The sequence below is a fragment of the Perognathus longimembris genome, chromosome 17 (assembly GCF_023159225.1).
Source record: "Perognathus longimembris pacificus isolate PPM17 chromosome 17, ASM2315922v1, whole genome shotgun sequence".
Taxonomy (NCBI): domain Eukaryota; kingdom Metazoa; phylum Chordata; class Mammalia; order Rodentia; family Heteromyidae; genus Perognathus; species Perognathus longimembris.
The window spans coordinates 39,604,955-39,618,419 of record NC_063177.1 but is presented as its reverse complement, the minus strand read 5'-3'; the positions used below and the strand labels follow the sequence as shown (position 1 = coordinate 39,618,419).

Sequence of the window (13,465 nt, the reverse complement as noted above, 5' to 3'; positions counted from 1 at the left end):
AAGGGAGGTGCTGGCCCCCAAGTCCCCGCCCTGCCCCGCCCCGCCCAGATGGGCTAGCTGTCCTTCCCAGAACCTCCGACGGCAGAGACAGAAAGCCTCGGCCTCTAAGGCCCACCACCCAGGAGAGACTCAGAAAGAGCTCCGATCCTCCAAAGGGTGCCGCACGCCAGGCCTTGGGGAGAGGTCGGGGAGGGGGGGGGGAGGTGAACCTGGAACCCTCCACCGGTGACCGCGGGAATCGCCGCTGAGTCAGCAACGCGCGCGCCCCAGCCCGCTGTCTCCGGCTGTCGCCCCAGCCCCGCCCTGGACGCCCGAGTGCCCTGGTTTAACCCCTTCGTGTTCGTCACAGAATTCCCGGGAACTCCGAGCCAGTTGCCCCAGGCGGAGCTCAGTACGCTGTGAGCCCTGGACGGGATTGACTTTTCCATACTAGGTCTGCCCCTTTCCGGAGTCCCTGCGTCGGCGGCTTCTCCCCCCCCCCCCACCCAAAGAAGGCAGCAATCGGGGGCCCCCCACCCCCACCCCTCCAGCCCAGTGCCCTCTGCTGTCCGGAGCGCCTTCTCCAGAGGGCTTCACAGTTGGTGAGCCAAGAGTTAAAACCAGGGCACGGAAGGCGGGCTTCCGTGACGTCGCTGGCACCCCGCGCCCGACCTCAGGGGCTGGGGCGTGGTTAGCATCGCCCCGCCCCGCCCGCCTGCCCGCCCGCTCTCCCCCCCCCCCCCCCCCCGCCCCGGCTCGCTGTCACCCAGCCAGGAGCACGTGATGCGACCCGCCGCGGCTTCCAGCTTCTGATTGGTGGCCCCGCCCGGCGCCAGGGATCGCGATTGGGTGGTGGAGGTTGTGACGAAACGTGGATCCTGCCTAGTAAAGAAGGGAGGAGAGAAAGAAGAGGGAAGGAGGGGGGGGTGGGGCTCGCAGGGGGGGGAGGGAGGGAGCCGGGGAGGCGGGGTCCGGGGAGCTGAGCTCGCGGCCCCAGCGCGCCAGTCCCGGGGCTGCAGGGAGCGCAGCGCGCGCCGCCCGGGCCCCGGCCACCGGACGCCCTACCGGACACGACCCTCCCTGGAGCTTGGACAACTGCCCACCTCGGACACTGCACCGGACACTGCCCCCCGCGGGGCTGGACACTACAACGGACACTACTTCCCCGCTCCGGACATTGCTCTCTGCCACCACCACCCCCACCCCATACGGCCCTGGAAGCTTGCCTCCACCCCCCTTCGGGGACCCAGACAGTGAGCCCCCCGCAGGCTCTCGCTCGAGTCCCCCGACACTTCAGCGCTGGACACTGCCTCCTCCCAGCTCCCGTTTCCCCTCCCCTCCCACCTCTCTTCCCTCCCCCCCCCCCCATTTCCCCGTTCTGGTCTGAACCCTGCCAGTTTCTCCGATCCCCTGCTGCTTGGCCGGGGTTGCCCGCGCCCCCCGTCTCCCAGCTGCCGGTCCGGATGCCTCTCCCCGGGGGACTGTGGTGGCTCCTCTGCTGCCGTCGAGGCTTCACTCTTCTGCACCGGGACTACGGGGACGGCGAGCTTAGCGGGGACGGGGACGAAGACGAGGACGAGGAGACCTTTGAGCTACGGACCCCGAGTCCAGCGGGCGGCGGGAGGGTAAGTCTTGGATGGGGGGTGGGGTGGGGGGGATCTGGAGCCTGGTCTCGATCCCTCTCACTACGAACGACCGCCACGGCCGATCCGGCTTGCCCAAACGCCGCGCTCTTGGCGGACAGGGAATGTTGGGGGGGGGGTGGAGATTCTTGCCTGGAGGCCAGAGCCCCCCGGGAGCTCTAGGAACAGCCCTACCCGGGATGTGCCTCTGGGCCTCGCGTAGCACACTGGGCGCTGTCCACCTGCTGGGGGCCCTGAGGCAGAGGAGGCGTCACGCGTGGCCCGACCTGGCCCTGCCTCTCCCTTCCCCGCCGGGCCCGCGTCCCATCCCGTCTCCTTCCGCCTCCGCCAGCGCCAAGGAATGTGGCGAGGCCGGCTGGGCGGCTCGAACGCCTGGGTCCCCTCGGCTCCCAGTTCGTGAGTTCTGGGGACAGATGCGGGAGCTGCCACCGCGGGGTTCTGGGCGAGGGGGGAAAGGCATCGGAGCTTTGGGACCCGCGGCGGGGACCCCACGGAGAGGGAGCCTGGGGCTATGGTTCTTTGAAGACTTCTGCTTATCCTGCCAGTCAGGACAGAACGCTCAGCCTTTCCTGGTGAGGCTCCTGGAAAATCCTTGAGGGGGTTGGTGAGGGACACTTGGCTTCGGGCTTTTGTCAGATCTCCCTGTGGGGAAACTGAGGCATGGCGGGTTATAGAAGCCCTGGGAGTCCCTGACGCGCCACTCTCATACCCAGGCAACAAGACTCCCGTGTGCTGTGACCTGGGTCAGGTCCCCATCCCCCGTTCAGGGGTCCCCAGCAGGCCTGGTGGCTCAGTGCCCGGGTGGGGCAGGCTGTTCTGCCGGGCCGGCGCCAGCACCTGGCGAGGCAGAGGGCAGATAAATATAGAGAGGAGGAGGAGGAGGAGGGAAGCAAGGGGCTGCGATGGGGGGGGGGGTTGTCGGCCTGAGAGTGGGGTAGTACCCCCTCTTCCGTGGTGGTGTGGTGGATGGATTGCAAGAAAATAGGTGGATGTGCTCCCAAACAAAAGTGCTTGGACCTAGGCTGTTGCCAGCATCCAGCTTGGGCAGGATCTGTTCTGTCAACCATGCCATTACCACCCTCATGTGCTCCACCTCCACCACCACCCCTCCCTGGAGCTCTCCGGGACAGGTGTCCCTGCTCCCCCTTCTCCCTCCCCACTCCTGGCTCAAACAGTCTGGGCACATTGGGACCGTGGCACAGTTCCTGCCTGGCTTGGCTTTAGGTTGGGTTTAAGGCCTCTCTTGATCACCAAGCTACAGTTTGAGGTGCCAGGGCAGGGACTGGGGTTGAGCTGTGTGTGAGAAAAAGGCAAAATCCCCTAGCTACACCTGCTCACATCTGAGTCCTCAGAGGTGTCTGCGGGGGACATAGAAAACCCTTGGAGAAAGCCCTATACTGAAAAGGTCCTTCTTCCCTTCATTTATCTTTGTGCCACCCACCATCTGCCCTCCTCTGGCCAGAAAGGTGGAGTGGGTGAAGAAAAAAAAAAAAAAAAAAAACGGGGAGGGAGTGCCTTCCAGGCTACCACAGCAAGAAGGGACTTTGTCACTTCTTCCGTTCCAAAGATGGGGAAACTAAGGCCCAAAGATGGGAGTTGTGCCAGGTTCCGCAGTGAGTTAGTGGTCCAGCCGGTATTGGAACCCAGGTCTCCTGACTCCCTGTCTCCTGCTCTTTCCACCCCCCACCCCACCCCTGATTACATCTTCAAAGGGTAACGGAGACTAGGCAGGGAGCTTTGACTTCTTAGCTCCTGGCGGTTTTTAAGAGTTGGTCACTAGATACTGGCAGGGGGACCATCCCAAATCCCTCCGGCTCCACTCCTTATTCCATCTCCTGAGCGGCACTGTCCTAAGTGCAGAACCCACCAGCATTGCTCAGAAGGACTTATGCTGATAATCATCCTGCCTCTCTCCCAGGGCCCCCTGGATGTGACGCTAACTCAGCCAGTGAGGAGCGGGCAGGTCTCGGACAGGTGAGCCTCCCCTCGGCTGTACTATTCCATAGTTTTGGGACCCCAGCAGGTTCCCAGGACGTCCATCCTCGCCATTTTCCCGAGTGGGTTGTGCAATCAAAGGGAGAGGCCCTATGCTGCCGCCGGACGCTGCGGTTTTGGCAGGGGTCCCGGGGGGGCGGTCCAGCCGGGGGCGCGGGGAGGAAGGAGGGGTCCAAGGCTATTTCTGGTGCAAGGTCAGAACGGCTCCGCGGTTCCCACAGTCTGGAGGATGGGTGCCCAGCTTGGGAGCAGGCCCCCGTGGCTATCTGGGGAGCCCCAACTGAAGAAGCCCCCTGGAGGCTGAGGGGAGGCTCAGCAGCCTCGCCCAACTCTCTTTCTCTGGCCCAGGCTGCAGAGCTGGGAAGAAACCTGGAGCCTCATCCCAGAAAAGGGGTTGCCGGAGGATGACCCCGACGTGGTCGTGAAAGGTGGGGGCCGCCCTCAATGCACCCTAAGAGGCCTGCAATCTTAGCCCCTAGTGTCCTCCGATAGATAGGATCCTCCTCCTTTCTTTTTCTTCCCAGGCTGGCTGTACCGGGAACCCCGCGGAGGAGGGGCGCGGCCATGGTTACCCCCGCGCCGAGCCTGGTTTGTGCTCACTCGAGACTCCCTGGACCAGTTTAGCAGCAGCGGGAAGGGCGCGAAGCGCCTTGGGAGTCTGGTGCTCACCAGCCTGTGCTCAGTGACTGGCCCGGAGCGTAGGCCCAAGGAAACTGGTGCGATCTCTGGAGGGTTGCCCTACCTTGCTGGCAGGGGTCCCAACAGGCCCTGTAAGCCCTAAGGGTGGGTCTTCTCTTTCCACCAGGTCTGTGGTCAGTGACTGTGTCTGGCCGGAAACACAGCGTCCGCCTCTGCTCCCCACGCCAGGCAGAGGCAGAGCGCTGGGGGGTGGCACTGCGGGAAGTGATTGCCTCCAAGGCTCCACTAGAGACCCCTACCCAGCTACTGCTCAGGGACATAGAGGTGAGAGAGAGGAAGCCAGTGAGACCGAAGAAGTGACGGGCCCCAAGGCTCTCTGAGCTCTTGGAGAGCTCTCTTCCCCCACCAAGGTGACCCTCTTCCTGGCCTCTAGGAGAGTTGTGGGGATCCAGAAGCAGTGGCCCTCATCTACCGGAGGAACCCTATTCTGAGGCATACCAGCGGCGCCTTGTATGCTCCACTCCTGCCCCTGCCCTACGAGGTCAGCGCCCCAGGTAAGTAAGTGGTCTTCTGGCCCCAATTCACTGGATGGGAGGGGATGGACTGCAGGTAAGGATCTCAATTACTTAACTGGCCGGGAAATTAAGAGTCTTTAAGGGCTCTTGAAGGTGAAACTTGGCTCTGGTCAAGGTGCAGGGGAGGGGGGTCAGAACATAAAAGAAAGGGCCCACTGTGACCACTTAATCTAAGGGTCTCATTCTGACCACTGATGTTCCTGGTGTTTGGGGGGGGGTGTTTACACTGTCTTCTATTTTTGTTTTTCCTCATTGCACGTTTTAAAATTTCTCTTTCAACATTTTTATTAGCATCAATTAGTTGCATAAGGAGGGAGGATCACAGTTTGCAAGTCCCTAGATGCATACAGTGTACCTTGATTAGATTCCCTCCCTACACCACTCTCCCTCTCCCTCCATCCACTATACTCTTAAGACCATGTCACATTACCTTTACAACTGGTGGGAAAGCCATCATTTGCGGGCATGTGCTGGTCTCAACCAGCTACCCTAGCTTCATGTACTGCAGTGACTGGCTTAAAAGAGGGCTAGAAGAACCCTGGTTTTCTGATGCCCCAACTAGCCTGATTTTTTTGGCCCACAGTGATGGCTTCCAGTACCCAGTTACAGAATTTGGAATTTGAACCTAGGTCCCTTACTCTTTCCCTCTACCTTACTAACTCAAAGTCCAAGCTTAGCAGGATAGGGAAAGGGTACTCTTGCTTGGAAAGCAAGGGTTGAGTTTGGTTCTGTGGGACCATTGCTTTCCCTCCATTATTCCTGTCCTTCATACCTTCCTTTCCTCACCATCCCTTGTCCCCTTATACCCTTCTGACCTTCTCCTGGTTCTTGCGTTCCTCCCAGGGCACAGCTCTGTGTCCCCCTCTCCAAACCGTCCCTCCTCCCCCACCCTCCTGCAGGTCCAGGTTATGCATCTCTGCGGGAGGAGGCAGTGCGGCTGTTCCTGGCACTGCAGGCACTGGAGGGGGCCCGGCGCCCTGGGCCCCTGATGCAGGGAGTGCTACAAACCTGCCGGGACCTGCCTGCACTTCAGGACGAACTCTTCCTGCAGCTGGCTAAGCAGACCTCAGGCCCTGCCGGTCCTCCTGGGCTCCCTGCTACCCAAGACCCTGCAACCTTGCGGTACTGGCAGCTTCTCACTTGTATGAGCTGCACTTTCAGACCTGGAGGAGCTGTAAGAGGGCATCTCCTGGGACATTTGGAGAGGTGAGAGAGGAAGGGCAGGTGTAAGACCAAGGCCCCAAAAGAGCTGGGGGAGCAGAGCAGGCTTTTGCAAAGGGTTTAGCAAATGGCAAACCTAGGTCCCAAGAAGAGAAGAGACCTGCCCAAGATCAGAATTGCTGTTAATATATGCAGTACCACTGTGGGAATGACAAGATGCTATGCCACGTGTGAGTCGATTAAGTACAGTAAGGCACTCCCTTAGAAATGAGGAAACATTAAAAGGTTGCTTGGTCCATGGTGATGCAGACCAGCTCCAGGGCTGGACAATGTGAGAAAGTGACTCCACTTCGGTTTTCAGTGAGGAGGAAGATCGCTGGAGGGCTGGAAGTGGGTGAGGCAGTTGGGAGAGAACTTCCGGAAACCTGGGAAAGTAATTCAGCTCCATTGAAAGCACCGTGGATATATTTAGGCTGCCCTCAAGGAGCTTGAGTTGGAGGGTGGAAAACTAACCAGATGAAATTAATTATTTGTGTGTGTGTGTGTGCGCGCGTGATGCTGGGAAATGGAACGTAGGGCATGATGCATGCTAATAAGCAAGCTCTGGCCAGAGTATGTAAACGATAATGCAAGACGGTGAGAGGAAGAGGGAAGAAGGAAGCCTTAAGCACTGACCCTTGGATTCCTAACCTAGGACTGAGCAGGCTCTACCGGACTCAGAACTGGCGGAATATGCGCGCTTCATCCGGAAAGCGCTGAGCCGGACGAGGGGCCGAGAGCTGGTGCCGTCGCTAGCAGAGATTTCCGCACTGAGCCAACGGCAGGAACTGTTGTGCACGGTGCACTGTCCCGGGGCTGGCGCCTGCCCGGTGACCATCAATTCCCACACCACAGCCGGAGAGGTGAGGCCAGAGAAAGGCTCCCTCTCCTCCCCCCACCCTCCCTTCCAAGCCACTCGCTCCTAGAGACCCAGGCAACCGGACCGGATCAGCCCTTCCCAGCAAGCCCTGTGGGCGATCTGACTTTCCTCTTGCCCTTCCCCCATTTACTCTAGGTGGCTCAAGAACTAGTGGGGCGGCTGGGTTTGGCCCGGAGTCGAAATGCATTCGCGTTGTACGAGCAGCGAGGAGCCCAGGAACGAGCCCTGGCTGGGGGGACCCTCGTGGCCGACGTTCTCACCAGGTTTGAGAAGTAAATGTCCAGCCCCAGCCCATCTCCGTCTCAGCTTCAGTCACTAACCTTTACCGAGCGATTGCCACTCGTCACTGACCTGCAGACAGGTGCCCTACCTGAGGGTGGTGAATTGTCAGACTGCCGGGTTTCAGGTCCGCGAACGCTCCGCCGGCCCCGCCCAAACACGTGGCCACGCCCACAGAACACGCCCCCTCGTGGCCACGCCCCCTTCCATGTGGCGGTGGCCGTGGGGACTCCTGCGTCCATTGCATCGGATCTTTTCTCCCACAGTTTGGCCTCCGAGGAGATCGGAGGGGAGGACTCCCCCGACTCGGGATGGAGGCTGTGCCTGCGTCTCCACGGACCTCTGCACCCCGAAGGGCTGTCCCCAGATAGTCACGAACTGCCTTTCCTCTTTGAGCAGGTGAGGCTCTCCCGCCTCCCAGCGCGCTTTTCCCGGACCATCTCATTTTCTCACGTTCGGTTGCCTCCCTGGACGCTTTCCCCAGACTCCAGCGTCCCCCGCTCCGCTCCCACCAGCCCGACGCCCGCTGGGGGCTGACGCGAGGTGTCTCCTTCGCAGGCCCACGCCCTGCTGCTGCGCGGCCGACCACCCCCGCCCGACGACACGCTGCGCGCCCTGGCGGCGCTGCGCCTGCAGAGCCTGCACCGGGACTTCTCCCCGCGAGTGCCCCTGCCGCGCCTGGACCGCCTGCTGCCGCCCCCGGCCCCGCCGCGCGAGGACCCGCCCCGCCCAGCCCCCAGGCCGCCACCGTCCGCCGCCCTGCTGGCCGGGGCGCTCTGGAGCCCCGGTCTGGCTAAGAGGCGGGCTGAGCGGGCCCGGCGCGCCGGGGCCAACCGATCGGCGGCGGGAAGCGCGGTCCGAGAGGGAGGCGGCGGTGCCGGCACGGCGGCCGCGGTGCTGGGCAGCTGGAAACGTCTTCGGGGAATGGGCCGAGCTGAGGCCATGGCTGCCTACTTGGCTCTCGCGGCGCAGTGTCCGGGTTTTGGCGCTGCTCGGTATGACGTTCTGGAGCTGAGCACGGTGAGGGGGAGAAGGGAGAAGGGAACTCTGGTGGCCCAAGCCCTACACCTTTGCCCCAGAGCCACAGGGCCCCAGTGGGGGTCACTTCATTCCCTACATGGAAAACACCCGCCCTTTCCAAATGCCAGGAGTCACCAGCCCTGGAATCTGTACTTCCCCTGGAGTCTTAGGCCTTTCCGTGCCCTGAGTTGTGAATCACAGGGCGTCAGGAAGTTCCCTGCTCATCATTATGATCTCCCTCCACCAAAAATAATACCCCGGCATCCCCTCTTTCACCCCTGACTCTACCGATCTGTCTGCAGGAGCCTGGTGGAGGTACTCCACAGAAGCTATGCCTGGGCCTGGGAGCCAAGACCATGTCCCTCTCCCGGCCTGGTGAGACAGAGCCCATCCACAGTGTCAGCTATGGCCATGTGGCCGCCTGCCAGCTAATAGGCCCCCACACTCTGGCATTGCGGGTGGGTGAGAGCCAGCTCCTCCTGCAGAGTCCCCAGGTGAGTGAAAAGAGGCTGTGAAGGAGGGAAAATCAAGAACCATTTAGGAAACATCTGCCCTGCATACACTGCTATAGGCAGTGGGCTTCCAGCAGCAATCAAAGACAAGCTCAGGAGCTTGCATTTGAAAAAAGACAAAAGATACAGGTAAATGCTACCAAGGAAAGTGATGTGACAGGAAGGGACTGAAGGATTTTCAGATTGAATTCTGTATGTGCTGGTACTGGGGCTTGAACTCAGGGTCTGGGCACTGTCCTTTATATTTTTGCTCAAGGCTGATGATCTAGCACTTGAATCACAGCTCCATTTCCAGATTTTTGGAAGTCAGTTGGAGCTAAGAGTCTCAAGGACTTTTTCTGCCTAATCTAGCTTCGATTGGTGATTCTCAGTCTTCCTGAGTCACTAGAATGATAAGCATGAGCCACAAACGTCTGGATTTCCTTTTCCTTTCTTTCTTTCTTTCTTTCTTTCTTTCTTTCTTTCTTTCTTTCTTTCTTTCTTTCTTTCTTTCTTTCTTTTTCTTTGTTCTTTCTTTCCTTCTTTCCCTCCTCTCTCTCTCTCTCTCTTCCTCTCTCTCTCCTTCTTTCTTTCTTCCTTTTCAGTAAGAATTACTGGCACACAGTGCATGAGGGAGAGTGGTGAAGGGAAGATTGTCCAGACAAGAGTTTGCCGGGAGCAGTGGTAGAGAGGCTGGAGCCCTAGGGCCTGGATGAAGGAGGAGAAAAAGAAGAGAACCCAGCGGCCTCTGTTGCACACTGACCCTTGCCCTCTCTTAGGTGGAAGAAATCATGCATCTAGTGAATGCCTACTTGGCCAACTCTTACCCAGAGAAGCCCTGCAGCATCTCTGCTCCTCCATGCCAAGACCTGCCAGACACCTCCCCTCCCAGTCAGCACCAAGGCCTGGACAAGTCCCAGGGACATTCTGGCTGCTTGGGGCAGCTGCAGGACTGAGCTTGCCAAAAAGGTCACGACTTCTTCTCCTGCCTGCAGCCTGGACCAGGACTGCTCTCAGCCTTGAGGAAACCATGGACCTTTTCGGCCCTGCAGGGACAGGGCACGCCTACACCCGAGGGCTGCAATGGGTGGGGACAATTTTCTAGTTTGTTTCTTAATTTATTTGTAGAAGAGAAGCGCAAAAAAAAAAAATCCTTATTTACACAAACCCTTCCTGTGGGAGAGTTGTCAGTGGGACAAGTTGGAGCTCCCTGGCTCAGTGCTCCACCCCTGGGGACGCCTACACTCTGCGCTTGTACCAGGCCTTGAAGAGATTCTGGACACCACAGAGCGCCGCCCTCTTTAACCTTCTGGATTTAACCTCCTACTAGCCAGTCTCCTGCCGTAGGGTGGTGGGTGGGGCAGGCAAGAAGGCAGTATGGGAAGCGGGGAGTTACCCTCTTGTCTCGGCTCAGTAGCATGGGGGTGGCCTCCTTACATCCATGAGCCTGGATAGCAGTGAGTCATTAGGCCTGGCACTGCCCATTTCCTCCCCCTGGTATCCAGCTTCTGGGCCCTTTTTGGATCCATCTTTGGTTGCCTATTACTTTGAGACTGAAATGAATAGAAGCTTGGGGGCAGAGGACGGCCATAAGAACTGGGTTGTTTTTTTTGCATGGAAAATTAGCTCAGGTGAGGGCTCAACCTACTCCTGAGTTCTGTTTCTGCTTGTCAGGGTTGGTTGAACAGGCTTGAAATTCCTGACGGATAGGCCCTGAGCACTGGGAAAACAGCATTCTAGTTGTTCAGATTGGGGCAGAATGCAGTGGCCCTAAACACTAGACAGCACATCTCTGCCCTAAGTACAGGCAGTCAGGGCAGCGGGGTCCACTGAGGGGCAGAGGCTTAGACACTGAGGAGGCAGCAGACATCACAAACCCAACAGACTTTTTTTTATTATTTATTTATTTGTGTATGTGTGCGTGTGTGTGTGTGTGTGTGCATGCGCTAGTACCAGAGCTTGAACTCAGAACCCGGGCACTGTTCCTGAGCCTTTTCACTCAAAGCTGGCACACTGCCACTCAAGCCACACCTCTCCTTTCAGCCTTTTGGTGGTTAATTGCGGATGAGAATCTCTTGGGTCTGTCTGCCCTGACTGGCTTTGAAGTTCAATCCTCAGGTCTCAGCTTCCTGAGTAGCTAGGATTACAGATGTGAAGCTACCAGCACCCAGGCTCCTCTATACCCTTGAAAGAGGAGTTACTCCTACTAAAAGAACCTAGTTCAAAGAAAAAGTTGTCAGTGATGAAGTAGTAATTAGTGACACACTAATACTTGGACTAAGTAGTAAGTAGAACAGGAAAAGGCTACCTTACCTATCACATGCTTGGCAAACCTCCCACTCAGAGATCAAGCCTTCAAGATATTTACCACCAAGCTTTATTACTTTATTAGAAATGAATGAGTAGTATATCAAGAGCCAAGAATAAAAGGGAGAAAGTAGAGGATAGCTCCTGGGCTGAAGATGAAATAGAATGTGGATGTTGGAGGCATTATAGGGGCTGTTACTGTCCTATGGAGAGAGAAATCACTGCTCCTAGAAGGCCAAGGAATTGTAGCCCAGTGTTTAACTTCATCATACTCATGGAAAAAAAAAAGAGGCAGTTTGTCCAGAGTCGAGGGTGCTGGGTGTGGGGTAGGCCCTGCTAGTAATCAAAAAAGAAGAGGCATCTTCCCCAGCTCTGAAACTTGCAAAGACACCGATGACTTGATTTAGATCCAGTGCTTTATTAAACATAAATACTCTTGTAAGAGGAGAATAAAGAGTCCCCAGGCCAACATAGGGTACCGTGTGTGTGTGTGTGTGTGTGTGTGTGTGTGTGTGAGAGAGAGAGAGAGAGAGAGAGAGAGAGAGAGAGAGAGAGATCTGTGAGGTCACTGATCTGTGCTCTGAAGGGTGGTTAGTCAGGCCAGGCCTGGGCAACCAGTAAGGCAGATGAGGGTTCCTATCCTGGGGAACTCACTGCTCCTGGGTTCCCCAGGAGATGTAGTCCGGCCTAGTGGCTGCATGGTACTCATCGATCAGCTGCTGTACAATCTCTCTGGAAGTGTCCATCTCATCAAAATTGTCCTTGAAGATGTCCTCCTTGCGGAACTGCTCCATAAAGGCCTCCCGTTTCCGCAGCTTGTCAAACTGGCGACAGGTCCGCTCAAAGAGCTAGGGACATGCAGAAAGCAGGAGTCACCAAGAATCCCAGCAGCACTATGGCCCACACAGCCAGGGAACCAGGTCTCAGTTATCCCCACAGCAAGGTCCCCGAGGCAGAGGCAATGGGGATACAGAGGGCGAGACACAGTCAGAAAACGGACTTGGGGAAAAGGTGCAAACTGAGACTCACCGAAGAGATACTGGTGTGGTTGGCCATCATGAGCCCACTGACCCGGTGGGCTGAGGGCAGGTAGGGAGACTTCCTTGACAGTGCCACCTGGATGCTGGCGGGGCCCCACGGGATGAAGTTGGCCAGCTTCCGCTCCCGGATCCTCTGCAGGCTCTTGTGGACCTAGGGTGGACACAGAGCAGTGCTGGCTGCCTCTCCTCCATCCTGTTGTCCAGGGCACAGGGTGAAGGGGCCTCATCTACCTGGGTGGGGTCCACCTCTCCCTGGATGATGTTGAGGATGGCGATGTAGCAGTGGTTGGTCTGGCGGTCGCGGCCTGTGGACACCATCACATTCTTGGGCTGCAGCAGCCGCCTCATGACATCCAGGACTGTGGTCTTCCTCACATTGGCCACCTGACGGGAGATGGATCACAGACCAACACTCAGGTGGAGGCCACAGAGATGCATTGGGAGAGGAGAGTAGACAGTTCTTGTCACCATCGGACTTGGGGTAGGATGGTCTCTCCAGGGCTATCATTAGCTCAGGTCCCTGAGTCTCTGCTGCAGGAAGGACTAGGGCATCAGCCCTTCCCAGCTCAGCAAACTTGAGCCCCTGTGCGGGAGCAGAAGCTGACCCTCATCAAGCTCAGCCCCAGCAGTAAGAAGGCATGCTGTATACCAGTCCCTGAGCATGGGGGCCTGCCTCTGGGGCATGGAGACTGCAAAGGACTCCTGGGATAGCAGGGAGAGGAGAAAGGCAGGGTCAGGACTTGCTGAGCACACGGCCAGGCTGGACCAATGAGGTTTCTTACAGTCTGGTCCGTGGTGAGGGAGTGTAGTGGATGTGGTGATCAAGTTCAGGGTTGGATTATATAGCACCAACTGGGAGACAGAATGGTTCATGATCCTTTTTGAGAAGAAATAGGATGTAGTTCAGCTTCTGCTAAACCCCAACATCAGGAAGTAGTTTGTGACTTTGAAAAGCTAGTACTGTCTCTGGGACATCATGAGAAACTTTGGACCATGTAAGTCATAAACAAATACACGGAGTGTCCTTATGTGCCACACAGTGTCTGGCTCTGGAGTGACCGCAGACAGAAAACTAGGCCTACAGTCTAGTGGAGAATGACAGGTATTAACACCACAGTCTGAGGGTGTAACTCAACAGCAGAGCACATGCTCAGTATGTATGAAGTCCAAAATTAAAATAATCCAGGCCTATCAGCTCAGCTGAGCCAGGAAGTTCAAGGCTAGCCTGAGCAACTGAGTAAGCCCCTACGGCCAAAGAAATTAATTAAATCAATTGAAACAACAACAAAAGTTTAGCTAACAGCCTGAAAAATATGCACAAAGGAATCTGATGTTGACTTGGGTAGTCAAGAAAGTTTTGCTAAGGAAGTGACCTTTGAGTGGAAGGTTCAAGTGTAATAGGCCCTGAGCAGGTCAA

General features: G+C 57.4%; 2 protein-coding genes across 4 annotated transcripts; one reads left to right on the top strand and one right to left on the bottom strand.

The window, feature by feature from the left end:
• The first annotated feature begins 927 nt into the window (after nt 1-927).
• Nucleotides 928-10,653, top strand: Plekhh3 (pleckstrin homology, MyTH4 and FERM domain containing H3). 3 transcript variants are annotated; one of them, XM_048366018.1, is made up of 14 exons: nt 928-1,604; nt 2,168-2,194; nt 3,541-3,596; nt 3,966-4,045; nt 4,142-4,333; nt 4,423-4,580; nt 4,690-4,810; nt 5,731-6,037; nt 6,687-6,894; nt 7,047-7,183; nt 7,457-7,589; nt 7,749-8,210; nt 8,513-8,704; nt 9,481-10,653. In XM_048366018.1, the coding sequence occupies exons 1-14, from the start codon at nt 1,443-1,445 to the stop codon at nt 9,655-9,657; spliced, it is 2,412 nt and encodes an 803-aa protein (XP_048221975.1). In that variant the 5' UTR covers nt 928-1,442; the 3' UTR covers nt 9,658-10,653. The 3 variants fall into 3 exon arrangements, with proteins under 3 accessions (XP_048221975.1, XP_048221977.1, XP_048221976.1); XM_048366020.1 differs by lacking the exon at nt 2,168-2,194 and having other exon boundaries at nt 929-1,604; nt 7,047-7,174; nt 9,481-10,650; XM_048366019.1 differs by lacking the exon at nt 2,168-2,194 and having other exon boundaries at nt 929-1,604; nt 9,481-10,649.
• Nucleotides 10,654-10,803: 150 nt separating this feature from the next.
• LOC125365785 (tubulin gamma-1 chain-like) lies at nt 10,804-12,139 on the bottom strand. Its single transcript, XM_048366021.1, has 2 exons — nt 12,038-12,139; nt 10,804-11,856 (listed from the first exon to the last, which is right to left on the bottom strand). The coding sequence occupies exons 1-2, from the start codon at nt 12,065-12,067 to the stop codon at nt 11,659-11,661; spliced, it is 228 nt and encodes a 75-aa protein (XP_048221978.1). The 5' UTR covers nt 12,068-12,139; the 3' UTR covers nt 10,804-11,658.
• Nucleotides 12,140-13,465: the final 1,326 nt, after the last annotated feature.

Excerpts from the sequence above, each read along its gene's own strand:
- Plekhh3 (XM_048366018.1), top strand. The coding sequence starts at position 1,443 with ATGCCTCTCCCCGGGGGACTGTGGTGGCTCCTCTGCTGCCGTCGAGGC. Across the intron at positions 4,811-5,730 it reads CTACGAGGTCAGCGCCCCAG|GTCCAGGTTATGCATCTCTG; the intron begins GTAAGTAAGTGG and ends ACCCTCCTGCAG. Across the intron at positions 8,211-8,512 it reads ACGTTCTGGAGCTGAGCACG|GAGCCTGGTGGAGGTACTCC; the intron begins GTGAGGGGGAGA and ends ATCTGTCTGCAG.
- LOC125365785 (XM_048366021.1), bottom strand. The coding sequence starts at position 12,067 with ATGATGGCCAACCACACCAGTATCTCTTCG. Across the intron at positions 11,857-12,037 it reads ACCACACCAGTATCTCTTCG|CTCTTTGAGCGGACCTGTCG; the intron begins GTGAGTCTCAGT and ends GCATGTCCCTAG.